General features: G+C 42.7%; 2 protein-coding genes across 3 annotated transcripts in view; one reads left to right on the top strand and one right to left on the bottom strand.

Annotated features, from left to right (window-relative positions):
* Window positions 1–21,514, bottom strand: part of LOC135897983 (zinc finger protein 346-like) — a 50,905-nt gene extending 29,391 nt beyond the window's left edge. The window contains exons 1-6 of one of the 2 annotated variants that reach the window (XM_065426694.2): window positions 21,263–21,511; window positions 18,788–18,862; window positions 18,192–18,308; window positions 12,708–12,764; window positions 5,604–5,720; window positions 3,070–3,323 (exon numbers count right to left, since the gene is read on the bottom strand). In XM_065426694.2, coding sequence (XP_065282766.1) covers window positions 3,070–3,323; window positions 5,604–5,720; window positions 12,708–12,764; window positions 18,192–18,308; window positions 18,788–18,860 — 618 coding nt within the window. In that variant the 5' untranslated portion in view covers window positions 18,861–18,862; window positions 21,263–21,511. Of the gene's footprint in view, window positions 1–3,069; window positions 3,324–5,603; window positions 5,721–12,707; window positions 12,765–18,191; window positions 18,309–18,787; window positions 18,863–21,262 lie in introns of both variants that reach the window. The other variant, XM_070534113.1, reaches the window with a different exon arrangement.
* LOC135897989 (protein GVQW3-like) lies at window positions 4,290–4,811 on the top strand. The gene has a single exon (XM_065426697.1). It carries the CDS (start codon window positions 4,290–4,292, stop codon window positions 4,809–4,811), a length of 522 nt encoding a protein of 173 aa, XP_065282769.1.
* Window positions 21,515–21,826: the final 312 nt, after the last annotated feature.

Below are 21,826 nucleotides of genomic sequence, written 5' to 3'. Positions count from 1 at the left end.
CATTGGAGACTTATACGTATACTTAAATATCTTGTTGCGAGGTTTTGTGTATACATGCAGTGAACTTTGCTTCCACTGACACTTTTTTGTCCTTTATCAAGCAGTATTTTCTCATTTGCATATCCCATTGTATCTTTGCATTTCTAATGTACGAGGGCGAGTCAAATGAAAGTGAGCCTACCCTAACCACGCAATAATGGTTCGGTTCATTATCTGCGAGGCATGCGCGTAGGAGAACGGCATGTCTCATTTACAAAAGTGACACGCAGGTGTGAAGATAAATGTTCTTTAATGCTCTCATACACTGGGTTGAATATGGTTGCGTCACATAATGGACACTTCAAAAGTTGAACAACTCGGTGTCGCGAAGTTTTTGACAGCTGAAGGTGTTTCCAAAACAGAAATTAATCACCATATGACTGCCGTGTACGTTGAACACTGCATTTCATTGACCACTGTGAATCGTTGGAGCAAACGGTTCAAAGGACGTTGCAAAGACATTCCAAGACCGGGCCAAAACCATCGTGCAATCACCCCCCACACAATTTCAAAGGTTCATGAGCTGATGAAACAAGAACAGAGGATAAGCATCGATGAACTGGCAGACCGTCTGAACATCAGTCACGGTTCGGTTCACGCCATAATTCATGAGCTTCTCGGCTATCGGCTCTTTGGTGCGCAATGGATCCCCAAGATTTTTATCCATCGCGAGAAGACGAAGAAGTTTCGCGCTGCCTTGACTCATCTGATCGGGTATCACAATGAGCATGGCGACTTCTTGTTTGCAACTGTGATCGGGGACGAACCTTGGTGCCACTACTACGAGCCTGAAACACGACGGCAAAGCTTACAGCGGAAACATTCGAATTTACCACGCCCAAAGAACGTAAAGGCCATCATTTCCGCTGGAAAGGTGTTGTTGACTTTTTTTTTTCGATCGACAGGGTCCATTACTGATAGAATTTGCTAAATCTTGACAGGCTATCAATTGTTTCCGATATTGTGAAACGCCAGAACGGCAGCGTGTCACAATCAAGAACGAACAACGTGGAAAATTGACGAATGGGGTCATCTTGCTCCACGACAATGCCTGTCCCCACGTCGCTTATGTGGTTAATACAAAACTGGCAACGTTCAAGTGGGAAACGCTGCAACATCCGCCATACAGCTCAGACCTGTCACCTTGCGACTTCTACATTTTGGGGCAACCGAAAAAACAGCTCAAGGGAACCAGATACAGACTTTTTGAAGCAGCAACCCAAGGCGTTTTATAAGACGGGAATCACGCAATTCGTTAGTCAATAGGACAAATGTCTAAATTCTCATGAAGACTACTTTGAAATAAAGTACCCCGTTGTTGGCTCATTCATTTGACTTGCCCTCATATATCTTGCAGAACTGCTTTTTATACGTGCTCTCTGTCGCGACTATAACTTCGGTGCAATTACTCACGATACACGACAAGGGACAGCTACTCCTGCGTAATACAATGCAGCAAACGACAGCGTCATTGAGATTTTTCACTGGCCATTGCATATATACAAGAATGTAAGCACGGTTCTTGAATGACAAAGTTTCATTAAGATATTTGTCCTCAACTTGTTCAGTTCATTGCCTTTTAATTTTTCATATTAGCGGCATGCGCTGCTTTCCTGGTTTCGAACTGATATAGTTCTACAGTTCGTTTGATATTTTCTTTACTTAATAAATAGACAAAAAACATGGACGCATTGACGTCAGTTATGTTGGGCACAATTTTTGGCACATACGAGTATAATATTTTATGAAAAAATACATATTTTACTTGTATTTACAGAGCGTAGCTTTCAAGAATTCGTTTGCAGCATCTTTGGCAATGACAATGCAGTTATTATTCATGTATTTGATCCCTCGATAAATTGTTTAAGAGGAAGCTTTAGCTCGGGCCCAATCCGACGCGGCCTATTCAAATACTTGTAAAACGCAGAAACGCTTTTCTGAGATAATCCTGCTAATCGCTTTTATTGAAATTGGTTGCATTTGAGAGAGAAAGTTAAATCCTAGTGTCTGTTGCAAACAGAACTTCGATTTAGGGCCTGAATTTCGTTTAAAATATTTTGGAAGATTCGAAAGTTTGAAAAAATAGAAGCACGGCGTTTACAAACTAATAGCTATGCATGAAGAACAGATATTGTGGTTCTGTAAACGGCATTTATTATAACAGTCAAAGCGGACAAGTTTGCTGTGTCAATTTGTATCTTACGTTAATTGGTTACGTTGTGTACAAGGGTTCTGCAAAAGCCGTATTTCCACAATACTAAATTTTTTTGAGATTCATGTGTAACATATTTATTTTGTCCGCTGTAGATGTACTATTAGATGCAATTCACAGAATTGTGATATCACTTTTCATTGTTGAGTCACGGAGTTTTAAACTTGATAGTTTCGTTTTCTGAAAATTTTCAATTTTGGCCAATTTTTAATGAATAATTGACCTCCTAAATGAAAAATTCGAAGCCAGTAGTCTTTTAAATGCCACAAACATCCTCAAATTTGCTGAAGTGGTTGCAGGGAAAAACGTGCAGCTATATATATATATATATATATATATATATATATATATATATATATATATATATATATATATATATATATATATATATATATATATATATATATATATATATATATATATATATATATATATATATATATATATATATATATATATATATATATATATATATATATATATATATATATATATATATATATATATATATTGGGCCAGTGGCGTAGCCCCCCCCGAACAAAATTCCTGGCTACGCCACTGGTTAACTCAGGGCAATACCGTGTTCTTGCGTGCGTCGCTCCATAGCCCCTCGTGGCCTGAGCTCGAGCGCAGCGGCGCTAGAGGGTGACGGCTGACGCAGCCCTCTGGCTCGCTAAGCTCGAACCCGCGGTAATAGGTACTCCTGTGAGACCGAAGACCCCACAATGGTCATCATTAACAAAAATCGAGATCCTCGGTCTCTCTTCTCTCGTGTGTGTGTATATATATATATATATATATATATATAAGTAGCGTACCTTCTTGTGGATTTCCAAGAGTGCTGGAGAGTTTAACGGGACGTTGCAGACATGGCACATGATGGGCATCCCACGCCTCGGCATCAGGCCGCTTACGTCAATCGAGTCGCTCCTGCCACGTATCGGCTCGTATCGGCCTTGTATCGGCTCGGTGGCGTTCTTGAGGTGCTTAGAGCTGCGCAGGTGTCCCATGTAAGGTACGGGACCATTGAACTGCTTGTCGCACTTTTTGCAGCAGAACTCTGAATCCATATCTGCGAATTTAGGTGCAACGCACGTCTAAGTGCACTGCGGCAACTGTGTCCGTGGGAAAGTGACGAACTGCAACTGTTCTTGCAATTAAAATTCCTTCTTCAGAGACCTCGGCAGTACAGAAAAATGAAAGAGAAAACAAAATTTTCGCCCACAGTACACAAAGCAGCGACAGAGACAGCTTGCTGGCCAGCTGCAACGATATTTCGGACCATGCAAAAAACCTAGTTTCAGATAGTGTGTAGATATAAAACAGCCTCCACGAAAAAATTTAAGTTTGAAATAGGAGTAGATGCGTCAGGAAAAGCTCGCGTAAAAATAAGGTAAGAAAGGAAGAGAAAAAAGAAAGCAGACGTTTCTAACACTGAAATTCTCATGTCCGAAGGCATAGGCGAAAATCACAGCCATTACCGCGCACAGAAATGAAGCAAAACCTGGAATATTGTGAACCATCGCGGTTCCGCAGCATGACCTCCACGATTCGGAGACGGTTGTGGCATGCTGAAGATATAGGAGACCGGGTCTGGAATGTGCCTATTTGCGTCATCACCGGCAACCACCCCGCATTATATATATATATATATATATATATATATATATATATATATATATATATATATATATATATATATATATATATATATATATATATATATATGCGCTGTTTACATATACATATACATGTACATATCTACATATACATATACATGCCCTGTTTGTTGGCTTCTCATTATATGACTAATATATATATATATATATACGAGGTCTGTTAGAAAAGTATCCGACCTTTTTTTTTTTTTTTGGCGAGCACTTGATGGATATGAAACAAGTGCGCTTGCATCAGCCGACCTTGAACCTTCGTGCGCATGCGCAAATTTTTTCCCGCCTGCTGATAGTGTCGTCGCTGGAACGCAGCGTTTGAATGAGGTAGTGCGCAGTGGTCTCGTCGGTTTTTCATTGCAAGGAAAATGGCAGAGCGACTGGAGCAGCGCTACTGCATCAAATTTTGCCAGACACTGGGCGACAGCCAAGTGGAAACCATTCGGAAGATTCAGGCGGCTTTCGGTGACGATGCTATGAGCAGCACACAGATTAAGAAGTGGTACAACCGGTTTAAGGACGACCGCACATCGGTGGAGAGCGAGCCACGCTCCGGTCGGCCATCAACATGCCGAAATGACCAGGTCATTGCCGAAGGGAATGCTGTGGTGATGCGGGACCGTCGTGTGACTAACCGAGAAATTGCGGAAGAGGTGGGCATCAGCACTTTTTCTGCACATTCCATTATGACGGAAGATTTGGCCATGAAGAGAGTTGCGGCGAAATTCATGCCCAAGTTGCTCATGGTGGAGCAACTTCGTGTTGAAGTCTCACAAGACATGCTGGATTCCACAAACAGTGATCCCGACTTCATTAACACCATAATCGCTGGTGACGAGGCTTGGGTGCACGGGTACGACCCGGAAACCAAATCCCAGCCGTCACAGTGAAAGCATTCCACGTCACCAAGACTAAAGAAGGCCCACCAAGTGCCCAGCAATGTCAAAGTGATGCTGACTGCTTTCTTTGACTTCCGCGGTGGAGTACACCACGAGTACGCACCACAGGGTCAAACAATCCCCAAGGCGTACTACAGGGATGTCCTCCGTCGCCTACGTGATGCTGTGCGGCGCAAGAGACAGGAGGTGTGGTCAACAAGAAATTGGCGCATCCATCACGACAAGGCATCTGCACATTCCTCGCACTTGATTCGTACTTTTTTGGCGAAAAACCAGACTCCTGTAGTTCAGCAGGCTCCTTACTCTCCTGATATGGCCCCCGGCTAATTCTGGCTGTTTCCCCAAATCAAGAGGCCATTGAAAGGAGCGAGATTTCAGACAAGAGAGGGCATTATGGGCGCAACGACAGCTGAGCTAAACTCCATTCCGAAAGAGGCCTTCTCGGAACGCTTCCAACAATGGCAGCAACCCTGGGAGAAGTGTGTGGAGTTCCAAGGAGACTACTTTGAGGGTGATTATTAGCTTTCCAACGCTCCAGTTATGCCAGTTTTTTTTCTTCGGCGAAAGGTAAGATACGTTTCTAACAGACTTCGTGTATATATATATATATATATATATATATATATATATATATATATATATATATATATATATATATATATATATATATATATATATATATATATATATATATATATATATATATATATATATATATATAGACACGCCTCGGCATCAGGCCGCTTCCGTCAATCAAATCGCTCCTACCACATGCGTACTCGCCTTGTATTGGATTGATGGCGTTGTTGGTGTTCGCAGGACTCTCCACGAGTCCCTTGTAGAGTACGTGACAGTTGAAGGGCTGGCCACGATCCATGTTACCGAACTCGGGATCAATATCTGCGAATTCCATGTTAATTGGAACGCGCGCATCTGAAGTGCACCGCGACATCTGTGTTCGTGGGCAAAGTGACGAGCCGCAACTGTTCTTGCAATTAAAATAACATGTTCGGAGGCCTCGGCCGTGCAGAAAAAGAAAGAAAAAGAAAACAGCATTTTCGCCAGCAGTATTTCGAAGCCGGGAAACCGTGACGGCGCACTTGGGACGGTAATTTTTCGCACTCGTTCTGTAGATAGGCGCGCCCGGAACGTATGTTCCTTTTGTTCCCTTTAGCAATAGCATCTTTAGCATCTAATGCGTTTTGGCGGATATGTACAGCTAGCATATGCTGTTGTCGATAACGTATATCATGTTTACTTGACGTGTCAGTGCGTAGGTAATGACGGGTGACCTCAACGGTACCACGCCAGTGACCTGCTCTTCAAGAAAAGAGTCATGCCCTTCACGAATGATCAGAAGGCTAAAATGATCCTGGCTATGGAGACGGCGCACGGCGACAAGAGGAAGGCGGCCAAGCTATTGCGGATGTGCCATTGTGGAGGACGCCCAAGTCCGTCAACAATACTTCTAACGTACGAAGTCTTTTGCGAGACGGGTAGCTTCACAACAAACAAGCGACATAGGACTGCGACGGCAGTTCAAGAAGCAGAAACGGATGTTTTGGCATTCTTTGCTGCTAACCCTCACGGTAGTGAGCGCGAAGCCAGTGCGGAGGCCGGAAGCTCAAGGTCATCAGTGTGGAGGATTTAAAAAAAATGTCATATGCACCCGTACCATGTACATCTTCATCGAAAACTTGAAGACAGAGATCTTGAAAACATACTTGACTTCGCAAATTGGATTTTCACGAAATGTGAAGAAGAACCGGACTTTCTCACTCGCATGCTTTGGACAGATGAGGCTAATTTCTCCAGAAACAGCACAAGATAATCTTCACAACGCGCACTACAGGAGTGAAAGGAATCCTCACTGGCTGGCACAAACACGACACCAATACCAGTGGTCGTTTAATGTCTGGTGCGGTATTTTTGACGGCAACATCATCGGACCCATCTTTCATCTTTTTTGACAACACACCAACGACGCAACGCTACGTGGACGACATCCTCGACGGCCCCGTGAACGACATGTGTTCCAAAGTTCTCTTTGCGAACCTTCGGAACATCTGGTTTCAACACGATGGTGATCCTTCGCATAGTAGTATAGTCAGTCTCGAGCGTGGCTCGACAATCTTTTTCCTGGACAGTGGATTGGCCGGCACAGACCTGCACTCTGGCCTGCAACGTCGCCGGACATGGCACCGCTGGACTTATTCTTGTGGGGCTACGTGAAAGATTGCGTGTATAGCAGAGAAACTACCACACCAGATGACCTAAAGGCAAAAATAAGCAGAGTCTGCCGCAAGATTCCAACGTCGTTACTCAAAGCTGCAACAGTACAAGTGTTGGAAAAAAGCAGGTACTGTATTGCTTCAGACGGTGACTTGTTTTGAGCACGTGCTATATAAGTGGCAGTGGAAAATAAGCGCTCAAAACTGGTGAAACGTGACGGTTTAATGCACCTTCATGATGTCACCCTATCATTGCATAAAAAAATCTTGCGACAAAGATATCATCATCATCATCCTGGCTACGCCCACTGCAGGGCCAAGACCTCTCCCGTACTTCTCCAACTACCTCGGTCATGTGCTAATTGTGGCCATGTTGTCCCTGCAAACTTCTTAATTTCATCCGCCCGCCTAACTTTCTGCCGCCCCCTGCTACGCTTCCCTTCTCTTGGAATCCAGTCCGTAATCCTTAATGACTATCGGTTATCTTTCCTCCTCATTGCATGCCCTGCCCATGCCCATTTCTTTTTCTTAATTTCAACTAAGATGTCACTAACTCGCGTTTGTTCCCTCACCCAATCGGCTCTCTTCTTATCCCCCCCCCCTTAACGTTACACCCATCATTCTTCTTTCCATAGCTCGTTGCGTCGTCCTCAATTTAAGCAGAACCCTTTTCGTAAGCCTCCAGGTTTCTGCCCCATACGTAAGTACTGGTAAGACACAGCTGTTATACACGTTTCTCTTGAGGGATAGTGGCAACCCGCTGTTCATGATTTGAGAATGCCTGCCAAACGCACCCCAGCCCATTCTTATTCTTCTGGTTATTTCAATATCATGATCCAGATCCGTGGTCACTACCTGACCTAAGTAGATGTATTACCTAGTATGTATGTAGTATTACCTACTATGACCTAGTAGATGTAGTATGTAAGTAGATAGGTAGCGAGGCACTTCCAGTGCCTCGCTACCTATCGTAAACTGCTGTTCTCTTCCGAGACTGTTAAGCAATACTTTAGTTTTCCGCAGATTAATTTTCTGACCCACCCTTCTGCTTTGCCTCTCCAGGTCAGTGAGCATGCATTGCAATTGGTCTCCCGAGTTACTAAGCAAGGCAATATCATCAGCGAATCGCAGGTTGCTACGGTATTCTCCATCAACTTTTATCCCCAGTTCTTCCCACTCCAGGTCTCTGAATACCTCCTGTAAACACGCTGTGAATAGCATTGGAGAGATCGTATCTCCCTGCCTGACGCCCTTCTTTATTGGGATTTTGTTGCTTTCTTTATGGAGGACTACGGTGGCTGTGGAGCCGCTATAGATATCTTCCAGTATTTTTACATAGGGCTCGTCAACACCCATGATTCCGTAATGCCTGCATGACTGCTGAGGTTTCGACTGAATCAAACGCGACAAAGATAGAAATAGGTAAAAAACTGCTTCGTTTTGCCTTTTTTCCGCAGTTCAAGGGACAGAAAGGGTAAATGGATAAACCAGTTGCTCATTTGGATGTTTCTTTGTGGGCAGCTGAGACGCCTTACGTGCGTTTGGCTTAATTTTTATTGAAATAAACTCCCGAGTTGCTCTTTTCTGTTCTTCCGAGACCTGCCTTTTTTTTCTTTTTTTTTTCGCGCTCTTGTAAGCACTATTCTTTTTTTTTTAACATTGGCTGAATTTCTTTTGCAGCTTTGTTTTATGATACGCGAAAGTTAAAGCTATACCGAGTGCCTCGTGATCGAGCACGATATTCTTGCATCCGCAGATGCTTATCGCACCATGCTAGTTAGGTCGCGAAGCCTCTCGAGCCATCCTACTTGACGAAGCCTTATACGATGCCGCGATAAACGAATGCAGCCGTATATCTTTCAAAGGTTGCTTGGAGGCGGTTGAGCAGCGGCGCGCGAGCGTGTCTATTTCATATTTCGCGGGCTTTCGCCCTTTCTTGAAAAACAACCAGGCACACTTCAGCACGAAATACATGCTTGATTAGGAGGTTATTTAAGGTCCCCTACAACTTTGTAATTGACATGTTTGAGATTCAAGCAATAATTAAAAAGTGCACTGATCAAAAGCAATTAATTATTACTTCGTGATGAAAGAAATAGTGGCGTTAAGTACATACGACTGCCGCTACTATGCAGTCGGTACGATTTCTCTGGAGCTCTTGGCTTTTGTTTAAACCTTCGTCCAAGTTAACTGGCACACCCAGCATGTGTGTGTATATATATATATATATATATATATATATATACACACGCCTCGGGAGCGGGTGGCTACCGTCAATCAAATCGCTCCTGCCACGTGCGTACTCGTCTTGTATCGGCTTACTGGCGTTCATGGGGCTCTTAGGAATCTCCACGTGCACAATAGAGCGTACGCGAACTTTGACCGGCATGCCACGTTCCATGTAGCAAAATTCTGGATCAATATCTGCGAATTCCATATTAAGCGGAACGCGCGCGTCTGAAGCGCACTGCGGCAACAGCGTCCATGGCCAAAGTGACGAGTCGCAACTGTTCTTGCAATTGAAATAACTTTTTCAGAGGCCTCAGCAGTACGCAAAAAAAGTGAAAAGCGCATTTTCGCCCGCAGTATACAAAGCAGCGACAAAGACAGCTTGCTGAAAAGAGATAGCTACAATGAACTTTCGGTCCGCGCAAGGAACCTAGTTTCGGATAGTGTACAGATAAAACGCAGCCTAGCGACAACATAGCCATATATATATATATATATATATATATATATATATATATATATATATATATATATATATATATATATATATATATATATATATATATATATATATATATATATATATATATATATATGTAGTAGGGCAAAGAGGGATTCTTCAGGCTACCTTTCAAACGTAACGAACTTGAGTGGTGCTACAAGGTAAACAGAACAAGTATTTAATTTCGACAGTTTCGATCGGTGGACCGATCTTCATCAGGGGTAAACCCCGATGAAGATCGGTCCACCGATCGAAACTGTCGAAATTAAATACTTGTTCTGTTTACCTTGTAGCACCACTCAAGTTCTATATATATATATATATATATATATATATATATATGGGTCATTCCATCTCAAGTGTACTCGGTGTTTTATCGACCATCTGCGATTCTGCTGAAAAAAATCATACTGGTTTACCTCAAAGTGCGAAGTAATTATTCAAGCGATTTTTCTTGAAAAAAAATTTTCCAATGCCCTGAGGATGCTTTGAAGGTTGCGCACACAAGTGAAACTATGCCAGGTAGAAAAATTTCTACAAAGTTATTGCTTTGACCTGTTACTGCGAATATTTTTTTAAATAGTCGCCAGACGGTGCTCTTTCGTGACTATTGTCGTTTATTACTTTTTGTTTTAATTTACATAATTTTTAGCCGTAAGAAAAAGTCGACAATTGCCCCTTTTTTAACATTTTTTATAAAAGAAAGTAACGTTTCCATGAGGAATATATTCACAATAGGGACTTGGTATGTGTGTATACTAGATGATAAAAATATTCGTATAAGAAATAAAGCCTAAACTTTTGCTTAATGTCATGGTAAATATGAAAAAAATTACGTTCTGACTCAATTTGTGGCTTCATTTTCACTATGTAGCGTTCCAAGTAAAAATATGGCATAGTTGGCATTGCATAGTATGCTTTGCTGTCTATCTATGTACAAAGATTCAAAAGATTAAATTTTGTTTTAAGCGAGAAAAAAATTTTTGAACTGCACCATCACAAGGTTGCATGGAGCATCTCTTTGCTTCGCCTTCACTGCATAGCACGTCGGTCGGTGTTTCACTCTCGCTCATATTACGTGCTTCTTCTTTTTCTTTTTGGAGACAAGGTCTTTTTTGGCGACTTCAGGTTGATTTGCGGTTCGTGGGGACTGAGTTTCTGGCCATTGTCATCTTGTAAGATTAGATACTTGCAGGCCTTCTAGTGCACGTAGGACAAGAAATAGGCGTCTGAGTTAAGCTTGGAACGAAAAAGATGCAGAAAGTTAGTGTGCTACTATATGCGGAGAAGTTATAACGCGTAATTCTTAAAAAATACGGCGCAATAAATTCGATCAACATGCCACCAGTCACTAAAAACGCGCCAGAACAGGAACCAGAACTGTGGCTTTATTCAACGAACAGGCGATTTGTGGCGTTCTGCTAAACCTAAAACAACGAAAAAGGCCACTGGCCGGCTTGATACCCAGAATGTCTGCGAAGCGGCTTTAAATGTGTGGTTGGAACACGTATTCGTATCGCAAACGCGTCCCGCGATGCCACCCACCGAGGCTGGGAAAGCGACGTCAAGACGACGGGAGGAGCGTGCATTACGAGCAGACGATAGGTGTGTCGTCTGTTACTGCTCCTCTTTATCCCAGGCAAAGCTACAGCTGTCACAGAAGCAAACCGGCGTTCATGTTTACAGTTTCTTTCCGATGATCGAGGTGTGAAGAAAATGTATCAAGTCGACAGACTGGACGACAGTTTTGGTGCGTCTTCAGCATCTGAGAATTCAGGTACATGGATTTGCGTAATAATTCATGGCACGTTTAAACTATACGATGTCTCTAGTTCATGTATTTCCTCTCCAGGACAAGGGGTGATTTTAACGCCATTGTGTTGCCGGATGCATATAAAAATGCATTTTTTTCGTTCCAAGCTTAACTCAGACGCCTATTTCTTGTCCTACGTGCACTAGAAGGCCTGCAAGTATCTAATCTTACAAGATGACAATGGCCAGAAACTCAGTCCCCACGAACCGCAAATCAACCTGAAGTCGCCAAAAAAAGACCTTGTCTTCAAAAAGAAAAAGAAGAAGCACGTAATATGAGCGAGAGTGAAACACCGACCGACGTGCTATGCAGTGAAGGCGAAGCAAAGAGATGCTCCATGCAACCTTGTGATGGTGCAGTTCAAAAATTTTTTTCTCGCTTAAAACAAAATTTAATCTTTTGAATCTTTGTACATAGATAGACAGCAAAGCATACTATGCAATGCCAACTATGCCATATTTTTACTTGGAACGCTACATAGTGAAAATGAAGCCACAAATTGAGTCAGAACGTAATTTTTTTCGTATTTACCATGACATTAAGCAAAAGTTTAGGCTTTATTTCTTATACGAATATTTTTATCATTTAGTATACACACATACCAAGTCCCTATTGTGAATATATTCCTCATGGAAACGTTACTTTCTTTTATAAAAAATGTTAAAAAAGGGGCAATTGTCGACTTTTTCTTACGGCTAAAAATTATGTAAATTAAAACAAAAAGTAATAAACGACAATAGTCACGAAAGAGCACCGTCTGGCGACTATTTAAAAAAATATTCGCAGTAACAGGTCAAAGCAATAACTTTGTAGAAATTTTTCTACCTGGCATAGTTTCACTTGTGTGCGCAACCTTCAAAGCGTCCTCAGGGCATTAGAAAATTTTTTTTCAAGAAAAATCGCTTGAATAATTACTTCGCACTTTGAGGTAAACCAGTATGATTTTTTTCAGCAGAATCGCAGATGGTCGATAAAACACCGAGTACACTTGAGATGGAATGACCCATATATATATATATATATATATATATATATATATATATATATATATAGACGTTCCGGCATCAGGTTGCTTCAGTCAATCAAATCGCCTCCATCACTTGCGTACTCGCCTTGTATCGGCTTGGTGACATTCTTGGGGTGCCTAAAGCTCTCCACGTGCCCGCCATCTGCAAAGGCGTTATAAACTATTTTAATTGCGGTACTTTTGTAAAAATACCGAAATTAGTAATAATTTTTAGGCAGCGCTACAAACGCCAAGGTAGCGTTCGGGTGTGTGGGTGTTTATTGTTTACGCTACAAATGAGGTTGTTCTTAAAACATTATAAAGGTTAGTAGATGAAATATTATTACTGATTAATTAGCGATTCTTCACTGCGGTTATTTTGTGTTTGAAAGGTTTTTATAGCTCAATACGATAGTGAAGCTGTGAACGGCTTTCGGACTCAGTTACTTGGTTGCAGTTTTGCGGTGGTTCACGCCTAGCGCTTTTTGATGAGAGTATTTTTCTTTTCGGACATCATGACGCACATTTTAGTGAAATGCTTTAACGACGATAAGTGGGACGTTTATCCCTTGAAGTCTTTGGCTGACCCAGCTACTAGTCTTCGACTGATGTGCGAGCCTGGCTGTTTTGATGAGTTGCGCGGCAGAGGTCATGATGCCTGTTGGAGGGAAGGCACCCGAAACAGACGCAGCCGAACTTCCGCACATATGTAAGTAATCTCGTTTTCTTTAGCACGTAGCCTTTTTTTTCTATTTTGGCATTGACAAACGTGAGATGTTAAGCACACCGTTCACTTTCTTCACATTTCCGTTCACCGTTCACATTTCCAGAAAGTCAAGATTAATACGGAGTCCCCCACTACGACCTGCCTCATAATCAGATTGTTGGTTTGGCACGTAGAACATCAAAATTGTTTTATTTAATACGTAGTGGCTCATCGTATACCATACGGTTAGTGTGATCACCTTTTGTGCCGTAGCGGTTAAGCGCGCCTTGATTTAGGTTGCGGCGTACCGCGAAATATATTTCGTTTCTTCGGGATTTGCGGAGAACGGCCAACCGATAAGTCGCAGCTTCCGCGCGATGACTGTACACGGATATAGAGCGCAAATGAACAGAGGTGTGGTGACGGCGTCGGCAAAGAACACAGTCACCGACGGGCTCGCCTTATGGCCTATCACCGCCAAAACTACAGCAGTAAGCATCTTTATCTAGCGCGGCGTGTTGCCGTTGAAGGCGTACTGTACACTTAATAGGCGATAACCGAAACACGCCACCGTTCTCTGCTGCCTCTTTGAGCTGGACCGATCCCAATGTTCGGTGCTTGCAGAAGCGAAGGGAGCGCCAATCAGCGCGTTGTCGCTTCAAGCTAAGCGTCGCACTCGAGCACCGTTTGCGCGGCGAAGAACGACGCGTGCATGAAGCTAGCTCACTGCGCAGACGCTACCGCGCAAAACGCGCAAGGGCGTGTACGCGACGTTCTGCACACAAATCGCGCGGGATGATCGGAGCCACGCCGGAGCGGCTACTAAGCTTCACAGAAGCGGTACAGGTCCTCACTCGTATAGGCACGCTCACGCTCGCATCGCTCTCGGCGTATCTTTAGGTCACTCCTGCTGCTGGACTTCTACCCAAACATTCGATATCTGCTTGGTATCGGCTATGCACTGTCGCGTGGTCTTTGGTTCTGTGAGAGAGCCGGGAATATTTTTCCCCCGCTGTGAAACATCGCTTGTGTGTCTTGGGTAACATTTACCGCAGCAACCCATCTATTCCTTTTCTCGACGGCACTCGTAAAGAGTAGCAAAATATTACTTGCCAGTATAGTGTGTGCTTCTATTTCGCGCGTAGTTATGTGCATTGTGTGGCAGATTCTATATCTGCGGAATTTTATTTTCTGTCCGCATTCCCTTCTCACATGTTACGCATGCAGCAAATGCCCAGGTGCTAAAGTGTTTTACGTCAAGAGCAGCTTGGCGTCGTACAAGAGACACCCGTTGATATGCGGCTGATTCACTAGCAAGCTCGCATCTCTGTTGCCACTCTCCATCAAGTGGGATTTTTCACTTTTTTTCTGCTCTGTGGTGTAATAGCTGCCGCATGGACGCTGTGAAGGCTTACTTTCGATTTGCTCTGGCTTTTAGTTGTAAAGGATGGGCTACCTTTTGAAGGGAGGTATTTCCTTTTTCTTGTGAGAATGTTTGCCAGCCTAACCAAGTGATACATGCGTACTTGAAACAGCAGCGGGAACAGAGGAGGACGACGGACGACGAAATAGGTAGGAGCAAACACCAGCGCAGGCTCAACTAAAAGTTAATTTTTGAAGACAGAGGTATTAAAGACACCGGTCAACTTGACAAAGATAAAAAGCCGTGCATGCGTGGCAGAAACAGCCACGTGCGACAAGAAAAAAATATGAAAAAGCCATGTCATGTAGAATAAACGTGCGTGAAAAACGAGTTTCGGACAAATCTTTCGAAAAAGCGAAAGATTTGTCCGATAAGTGCCCAACGAGAAATACTCTTTTGAGAACTGCAAATCTTTCCCACTAAGGGCAACAGATAACTTGGTTATGCATTTGTTTCTTTTGGGATCAATAAATATTGCTTCTGGAACTCTCCTGGTGTTGCGGTATAGGGCAGAAAGAACGATTGTTTCATCACAAAGACCGTAACACAAGAGGAATTATGGAAGCATTATTTATTGATCACGAAGAAAAATGCATAAGCAAGATTTCTGTGACCCTTCGTGGGAAAGAGTAGCTGCAGTATTTCTCGTTAATATCGCGTACAGGACAAGCCGTTCAGTTTTCATGTATTTTTTTGCTAGGTTTTGACGCACATGTTTATTCTACAGGACATCTATTTTGGTCCTTTTTTGTTGTGCCGGTCTGTTTCTGCTGCGCATCTATGGCTTTTTCTTTGTGAAGTTGGCCAGTGTGTTTAAAATCTTTGTCTTCACGATAAACTACTAGTTGAGTCAGCGTTCATGTGTGTTCCTACCTTAATTCATCCTTCTCCCCTCTGTTTGGGTGGTTGTCAAATATATATGTACACCGAATTGCCGAAGTGTCGATAGAATCGATACATGAAATTATTTGCGTTGTTTATTTCTGGAAGAACGCTATAGGGTCTTCCCTTTGTTTTTAACACTTACGTACATTTTTCTAGTTCAACTTCAAGGAGTCCCCTGAGGAAGCGAATAAGAGGGATGGTAACTTGATTTGTGTGTAAGATTTATGAATTTTATCCATTCAAGGCATGACATGTCACATGCCTGTTTGTAGGTATGCAAGCATTCGTAGTTTTACTTGTCTTACTTGTTTTGCTAAGCTCTACTTATCGGTTCTCATGACGCTGCTTTATAGTGTGCTCCATTCTCCAGGCGCAGGAACCTTTTTATGCCGTAAGTGCATGTGTTCTTTTTTATGTATTGAAGAAAAAATTGTCGTGAGCCTAAATATACATGTGTATCACTTTCCTTGTAATCTTTTTCAACACGGGTGCTGTATCTCCCTCCGTCTTTGTAACTGCTTTGTCCCAATTTTATGCAACTTTTATGTATTTTGTGCAATAAAATTCTGGTAGCATTTTAATAACATTTTACCTGTGCAATTGAGATAATTGGTGTTTCGTATATGCATTCATTTGCGTTTTTCACTGCCTCACCAATCTGGCTGTCCAGTCACTGGAACCTTTTCTCATCCTTTATGACTATTTCTGGGGTACTTGATGCGGCAAACGCAGGGAACCATTTATTTGGCTGTTTGACTACCAATTTTCTGTGCTAAATAATTATTTTTTTCTCTTATCGTTTAAGGTATTAGCATTGCCTTATTTCTTTATTGACTGAGGTACCACTTAGTTGCTGGGTATAGGGAAAAAGGCCACAAAAAGTGCTCTACTTAGCTTTGTGCAAGTCCAGAAATATTACCTGAATATGAGCTCACTAAATTGCAACGACAAACAACAACTCTTCAACAAACTCTTCTGTACCCCGAATTAGCATAAATAAATGGTGTGTACTCTTTGTTCTTGACTTGTGCCAGAGAGATAAGCTGCATTCAGTACACAAAAGCTTTACAAGTTTATTTCTGAAGAAAGCAAACCTGGCTTATCAGAAACACGATTCAGGTGTTCACCATGCCCAACAACTTTCTAAATGATGTCTCTTCAGTTAATAGCTAAGTTGAGTGATGTTATTTTATAAAATTGGTCAAATGAAAATATATACATCTCGAAGACAAAGACCTCAGACAAGTCTACTTTGTTACTTCATTAAATTTTAATTGTAGTGAAAGACGTGTGCCAAAGCTTGCATATATTTACGTGAAGTCATTTGTTTCCAGTCTATTTGTTATATTGCCTTCTCACAGGCAGCCGTAACTCTTCCTGTGATGTGTTGGTGTGCGAAACATTTTAATGTAACGTATTCAGATCTATTTTGTGTAGTCACACATGCAAGCAGCTTCAAGAGTTCATGTGCTCAAAGTTGGTTGTTACAAGGGTATGCTTAAGCCCTGCCTTTTGAGTCGCTTTGCCTTCTAGTCATAAACTTAAGTCACAAGTGAAGACCGCAATGGTTGTTTTGATCGAATTCAAATGTATAGTTTTTTTTTTTCAGATGTATTTACACTGTTAAGAGTGCTGTAGGTACTAGCCTATGTCTCCAGGTTCCATGTAGTGGTGCCTTATGTACTGTAATGTTTCATGTGCGCGCATCTTTAGTGTAAGTAAAGGTACTTCATATTAGTCACTCCTTTGCTTTTGTTTGTATTAGGGAACGTGACGCGTGCTTTATTAACTTAAGTTGACGTGTTTTACTGTAAAAAGCAGCATAAACTATTTCTGAAAGTCTTCCAGTACGTTCTTATCCATGCACCATAAAAATTCGATTGTTTGCTCGTTCCGTGGTACAACCGGTACTACAACCGGTAGTACTTCAGTGATGTACATCCAGTTCCGGTTTCGCGCTATTGGCTAGTCGCTCATAGCACTTCCGGGCAACGAGCGACGAATTCTAGATTTGCAGAACCGAGCGATCGCGCGACAAGACCGAGCGATCTGTTCAAGCGTCGGCCCGATCCGCCGCTGTCGCGCACAAAATCGCGCTCATGGGGTTTAGCCTTAAAGCGTACGCCACCGTTGAACGGCCTGCCACGTTCCGTGCAGCAGAATTCTGGATCAAGATCTGCGAATTCCATGTTAAGCGGAGCGCGCGCGTCTGAAGTACACAGCAGAAACTGCGTCCGTGGGCAAAGTGACGAGCCGCAACTGTTCTTGCAATTAAAATAACTTTTTCGGAGGCCTCGGCAGTACAGAAAAAGAAAGAGATAACCGAATTTTCGGCCGCAGTATACGAAGCAGCGACATAGACAGCTTGATCTAGTGTCAGGTAGTGTACAAATATAAAGCAGCATCCCCGAAAATTTTCCGTTTACGTTAGTTTACGGTATATATATATATATATATATATATATATATATATATATATATATATATATATATATATATATATACACACACACACACACGCCTCGGCATCGGGTTGCTTCCGTCAATCAAATCGCCCTTGTCACGTGCGTACTCGCCTTGTATCGGCTCGGTGGCGTTCTTGGGGTGGTCGGGACCCTCCTGAAGTCCCGTGTAGGGTGCGGGATCGTTGAGCGGCCTGCCACAATCCGGGCAGCAGAATTCTGCATTCCATACTGCGAATTCCATGTTAAGTGGAACGCGTGCGTCTGAAGTGCACTGCGGCAACTACGTACGTGGGCAAACTGTTCTTACATGCAGTTAAATTACTTTATCGGAGGCCTCAAGAGCACAGAAAGAAAAAATGAAAACCGGATTTTCGCCCTAGCATACAAAGCAGCGAAAAAGACAGTTTGCTGAAAGGCAAGCTACAACGAAATTTCGGACCGCGCAAAAATCGTTTAAGATAGTGTATAGGTATAAAGCAGCCTCCCCACAAAATTTCATATTTATATATATATATATATATATATATATATATATATATATATATATATATATATATATATATATATATATATATATATATATATATATATATATATATATATATATACACACGCCTCGGCATGCAGGCCGCTTCCGTCAATCAAATCGCTCCTGCCACGTGCGTACTCGCCTTGTATTGGCTTGGTAGCATTCTTGGGGTGCTTACCAGTATCCGGGCGTCCAATGTAGAATGCGGTACACCGCTTGCGACACTTCGGGCAGCTGAACACTGTCGCCATATCTGCGAATACCATATTAAGTGGAAGGCACGCGTCTGCAGTGCACTGCGCCAACTACGTCCGTGGGCAAAGTGATGAGCCGCAACTGTTCTTGCAATTAAATTACTTTTTGGGAGCCCTCGCAGTACAGAAAGAGAAAACCGCATTTTCGTCCGCAGTATACAAAGCAGCGACAAAGACAGCTTGCTGAAAGGCCAGCTACAACGAAATTTGGGACTGCGCAAGAAACCTAGTTTCAGACTGTGTACAGACTGTGTATAGGAGTGAAGCCTCCTCCTAAAATTTTACGTTTACTTATATATATATATATATATATATATATATATATATATATATATATATATATATATATATATAGAGAGAGAGAGAGAGAGAGAGAGAGAGAGAGAGAACTCGAATTGCGATATGTGTCACAGCCGAACCTCTAGAATGCTTGGCAGTCCTCGCAAGGACCTCCAGTATATATATATATATATATATATATATATATATATATATATATATATATATGTGTGTGTGTGTGTGTGTGTGTGTGTGTGTGTGTGTGTGTGTGTGTGTGTGTGTGTGTGTGTGTGTGTGTGTGTGTGTGTGTGTGTGTGTGTGTGTGTGTGTGTTTGTGTGTGTGTGTGTAATCGTATTATCACAAGCCGACAAAATGACACCAAGGAAAACATCGGGGAAATTACTTGTAGTTGCTAATTGAATTAAACAAGTGATAAATCATTGGAAATGGAAGTGGATGAAAAAACTACTTACCGCAGATGGGGAACGATTCCATGACTTCGCATTACGCGTGCGATGCTCTACCAATTGAGCTACCGCGGAGCCATTTTCCCATCCATTTTTGGGGGTATTTATGTTTTATTACTAGAACTAACCCTGGGAGTGCTGGGAGTGTTAGCCAGCGCCACCACTCAACGGAACTGATAAATGATTTCCATTGATTTATAATTTGTTTAATTCATTTTATATCTTGAAGTAATTTCGCCTGTGTTTTCCATAGTGTCATTGTTTGTTGGCTTGTTATGATACGATTAATAAAAATCGGATCCCTCGATTAATCCCCGATTTTCTCGTTTATTATACATACCGGAGGTCCTTGCGAGGACTGCTGAACATTTTCGAAAGTTTGCCTGTGGCACATATCGCAATTCTAGTCCTTGAGCTGGATTACTCGAAGAGGCGGACACTCACGGGAAACAGAAATGCATAATCGACTAACCAGGTTTCACTAAGTATTCAACTAATTACGATATTCAGCCGGTGAGATTGCAAGCCATACTACTGGTACGAATTCTGAGGACGACACTAGTTTAGGGATAGGCATCGTGAAGTGTGCGGCAAAAATGCACTGTTGCTCCTCTTGTTTTATTCCACAAAAAGACCATTTCATGCATTGAAGCACCAAAATAACTTGAATGTCAATATAGTATTTCGTCGCACACTTTCGTGAAGGATATCTCGAAACTGGTGTCGTCACCCTTAAAAGAATGGTAAGAGGCTTATCATGGACACAAACTGATTGCATGGCGACTGGCCAAAGTACAAGAGCAGAGCAAGAGGAACGGGCCGCTTCCACAACGGAGGAATCGACTGGCGCGCGGGCTCGGCCAACACCACCTAGATAGCACAAGGCCTGTACACTCCAATCCATGACGTCATGCTACCTGGCGCGAAATTTCCATTGCCAAGGCAGGCGTGACGAAAGAGGTGACGGCAAATTCACCGCGGCTTACTCCGGAGCACTCCCATTAGATTCTATGACAGTCGGACCAGGTAGCGCGACGTCGCAGATCGGAGTGAGCAGGCCTTGTGCTATCTAGGTGGTGTTGGCTCGGCACGATGATCTGCCGGCTCGCACGGTACTCGCGAGACAAGCGAGGTGAGGGAGGAGCGCCCTCACAGATCTCCTCCTCTGGTGTGACGTCAGCTGGATTACTTGGAAGGGGCGGAAAAATCGGGGCAGATCGCAGGGTGATCTTAGCTAATTAACACAATTTCATTAATTAGCTTCGTAATTATTCATTTTAGAGCACATGTCACAAATGCAGAATCGAAGCAGCGCAGTAATGAAGTAATATGTATACTGGCATCCTGTGCTTGGCACCAGTTTCGAGAAATGCATCTTCAATATCTATGGCGAAACGCACTGACGTTCCAGTTGATGCACACGAACACTGTGGGAAATGGAGGACTGATAAGTGCAAATTAGGACAGTTCTGTCCAGAGGACGCTAAACGAAACGGCCGAACGCGAGAGCGGAAGACAAAGAACAGCGTGATGCAGAAACATATCGCTCCACTTCGCCACGGGTTTTGAAGATGTACATCTTGAAACTGCTCGAAAACAGAATGCCGTCGCGAGCGAGCTAGTGTCGAGGAGGATAAGACAGAGTCACTGACCTTGTGGTGATGGGTTCAGAGGACAAGGGAAGATGTTTTCCAAATCTTGGGAGGCGGGCTTAGATGTCCGCTTGGCTATGAATGGGGATGCGCGCCGTGCGCCGTGCGCCTCTGATTACTTTTGCCGGAGAAGATTCTGTGGCTGGTAAGAGTCCGTTGCCTACGATGAGCTGGCACTTCTGGAACGTGACCAAAATGGCCGTGGTTCTACGGAACAAGAGCGCGCACCACGTGCCACGATGACGATGGCGATTTCCACAAAAATGACATAAACCCTCTGTGTGGGATAGGAAAATAATCGGGTGGTATTACGAGAACAAAAAAAAGAAAATACAAAAGAAACCGATAATTATAAATTAAATACACTAATGCATAATACCGTTGTCAGTCTTGCAAAAAGATGAATAAGAAAAAATAAAGATTTCGCAGAAACAATCATCCCCCACGCCTTTAATTGAGACTTCTTCATCATCATCATCATCATCATCATCATCATCATCCCCCACTATGCGCATGGGCGCCAAAATCATTCAGGATAACAACAATAACAACGACTATGGAGGG

This window comes from Dermacentor albipictus, chromosome 1 (genome assembly GCF_038994185.2).
Source record: "Dermacentor albipictus isolate Rhodes 1998 colony chromosome 1, USDA_Dalb.pri_finalv2, whole genome shotgun sequence".
NCBI lineage: Eukaryota > Metazoa > Arthropoda > Arachnida > Ixodida > Ixodidae > Dermacentor > Dermacentor albipictus.
Note: the sequence above shows the minus strand (reverse complement) of the source record. Positions and strands in the feature narration are given on the sequence as shown.

What these genes read in the sequence shown, in the direction of transcription:
- LOC135897989 (XM_065426697.1), top strand. Translation starts at nt 4,290, where the DNA reads ATGGCAGAGCGACTGGAGCAGCGCTACTGCATCAAATTTTGCCAGACA.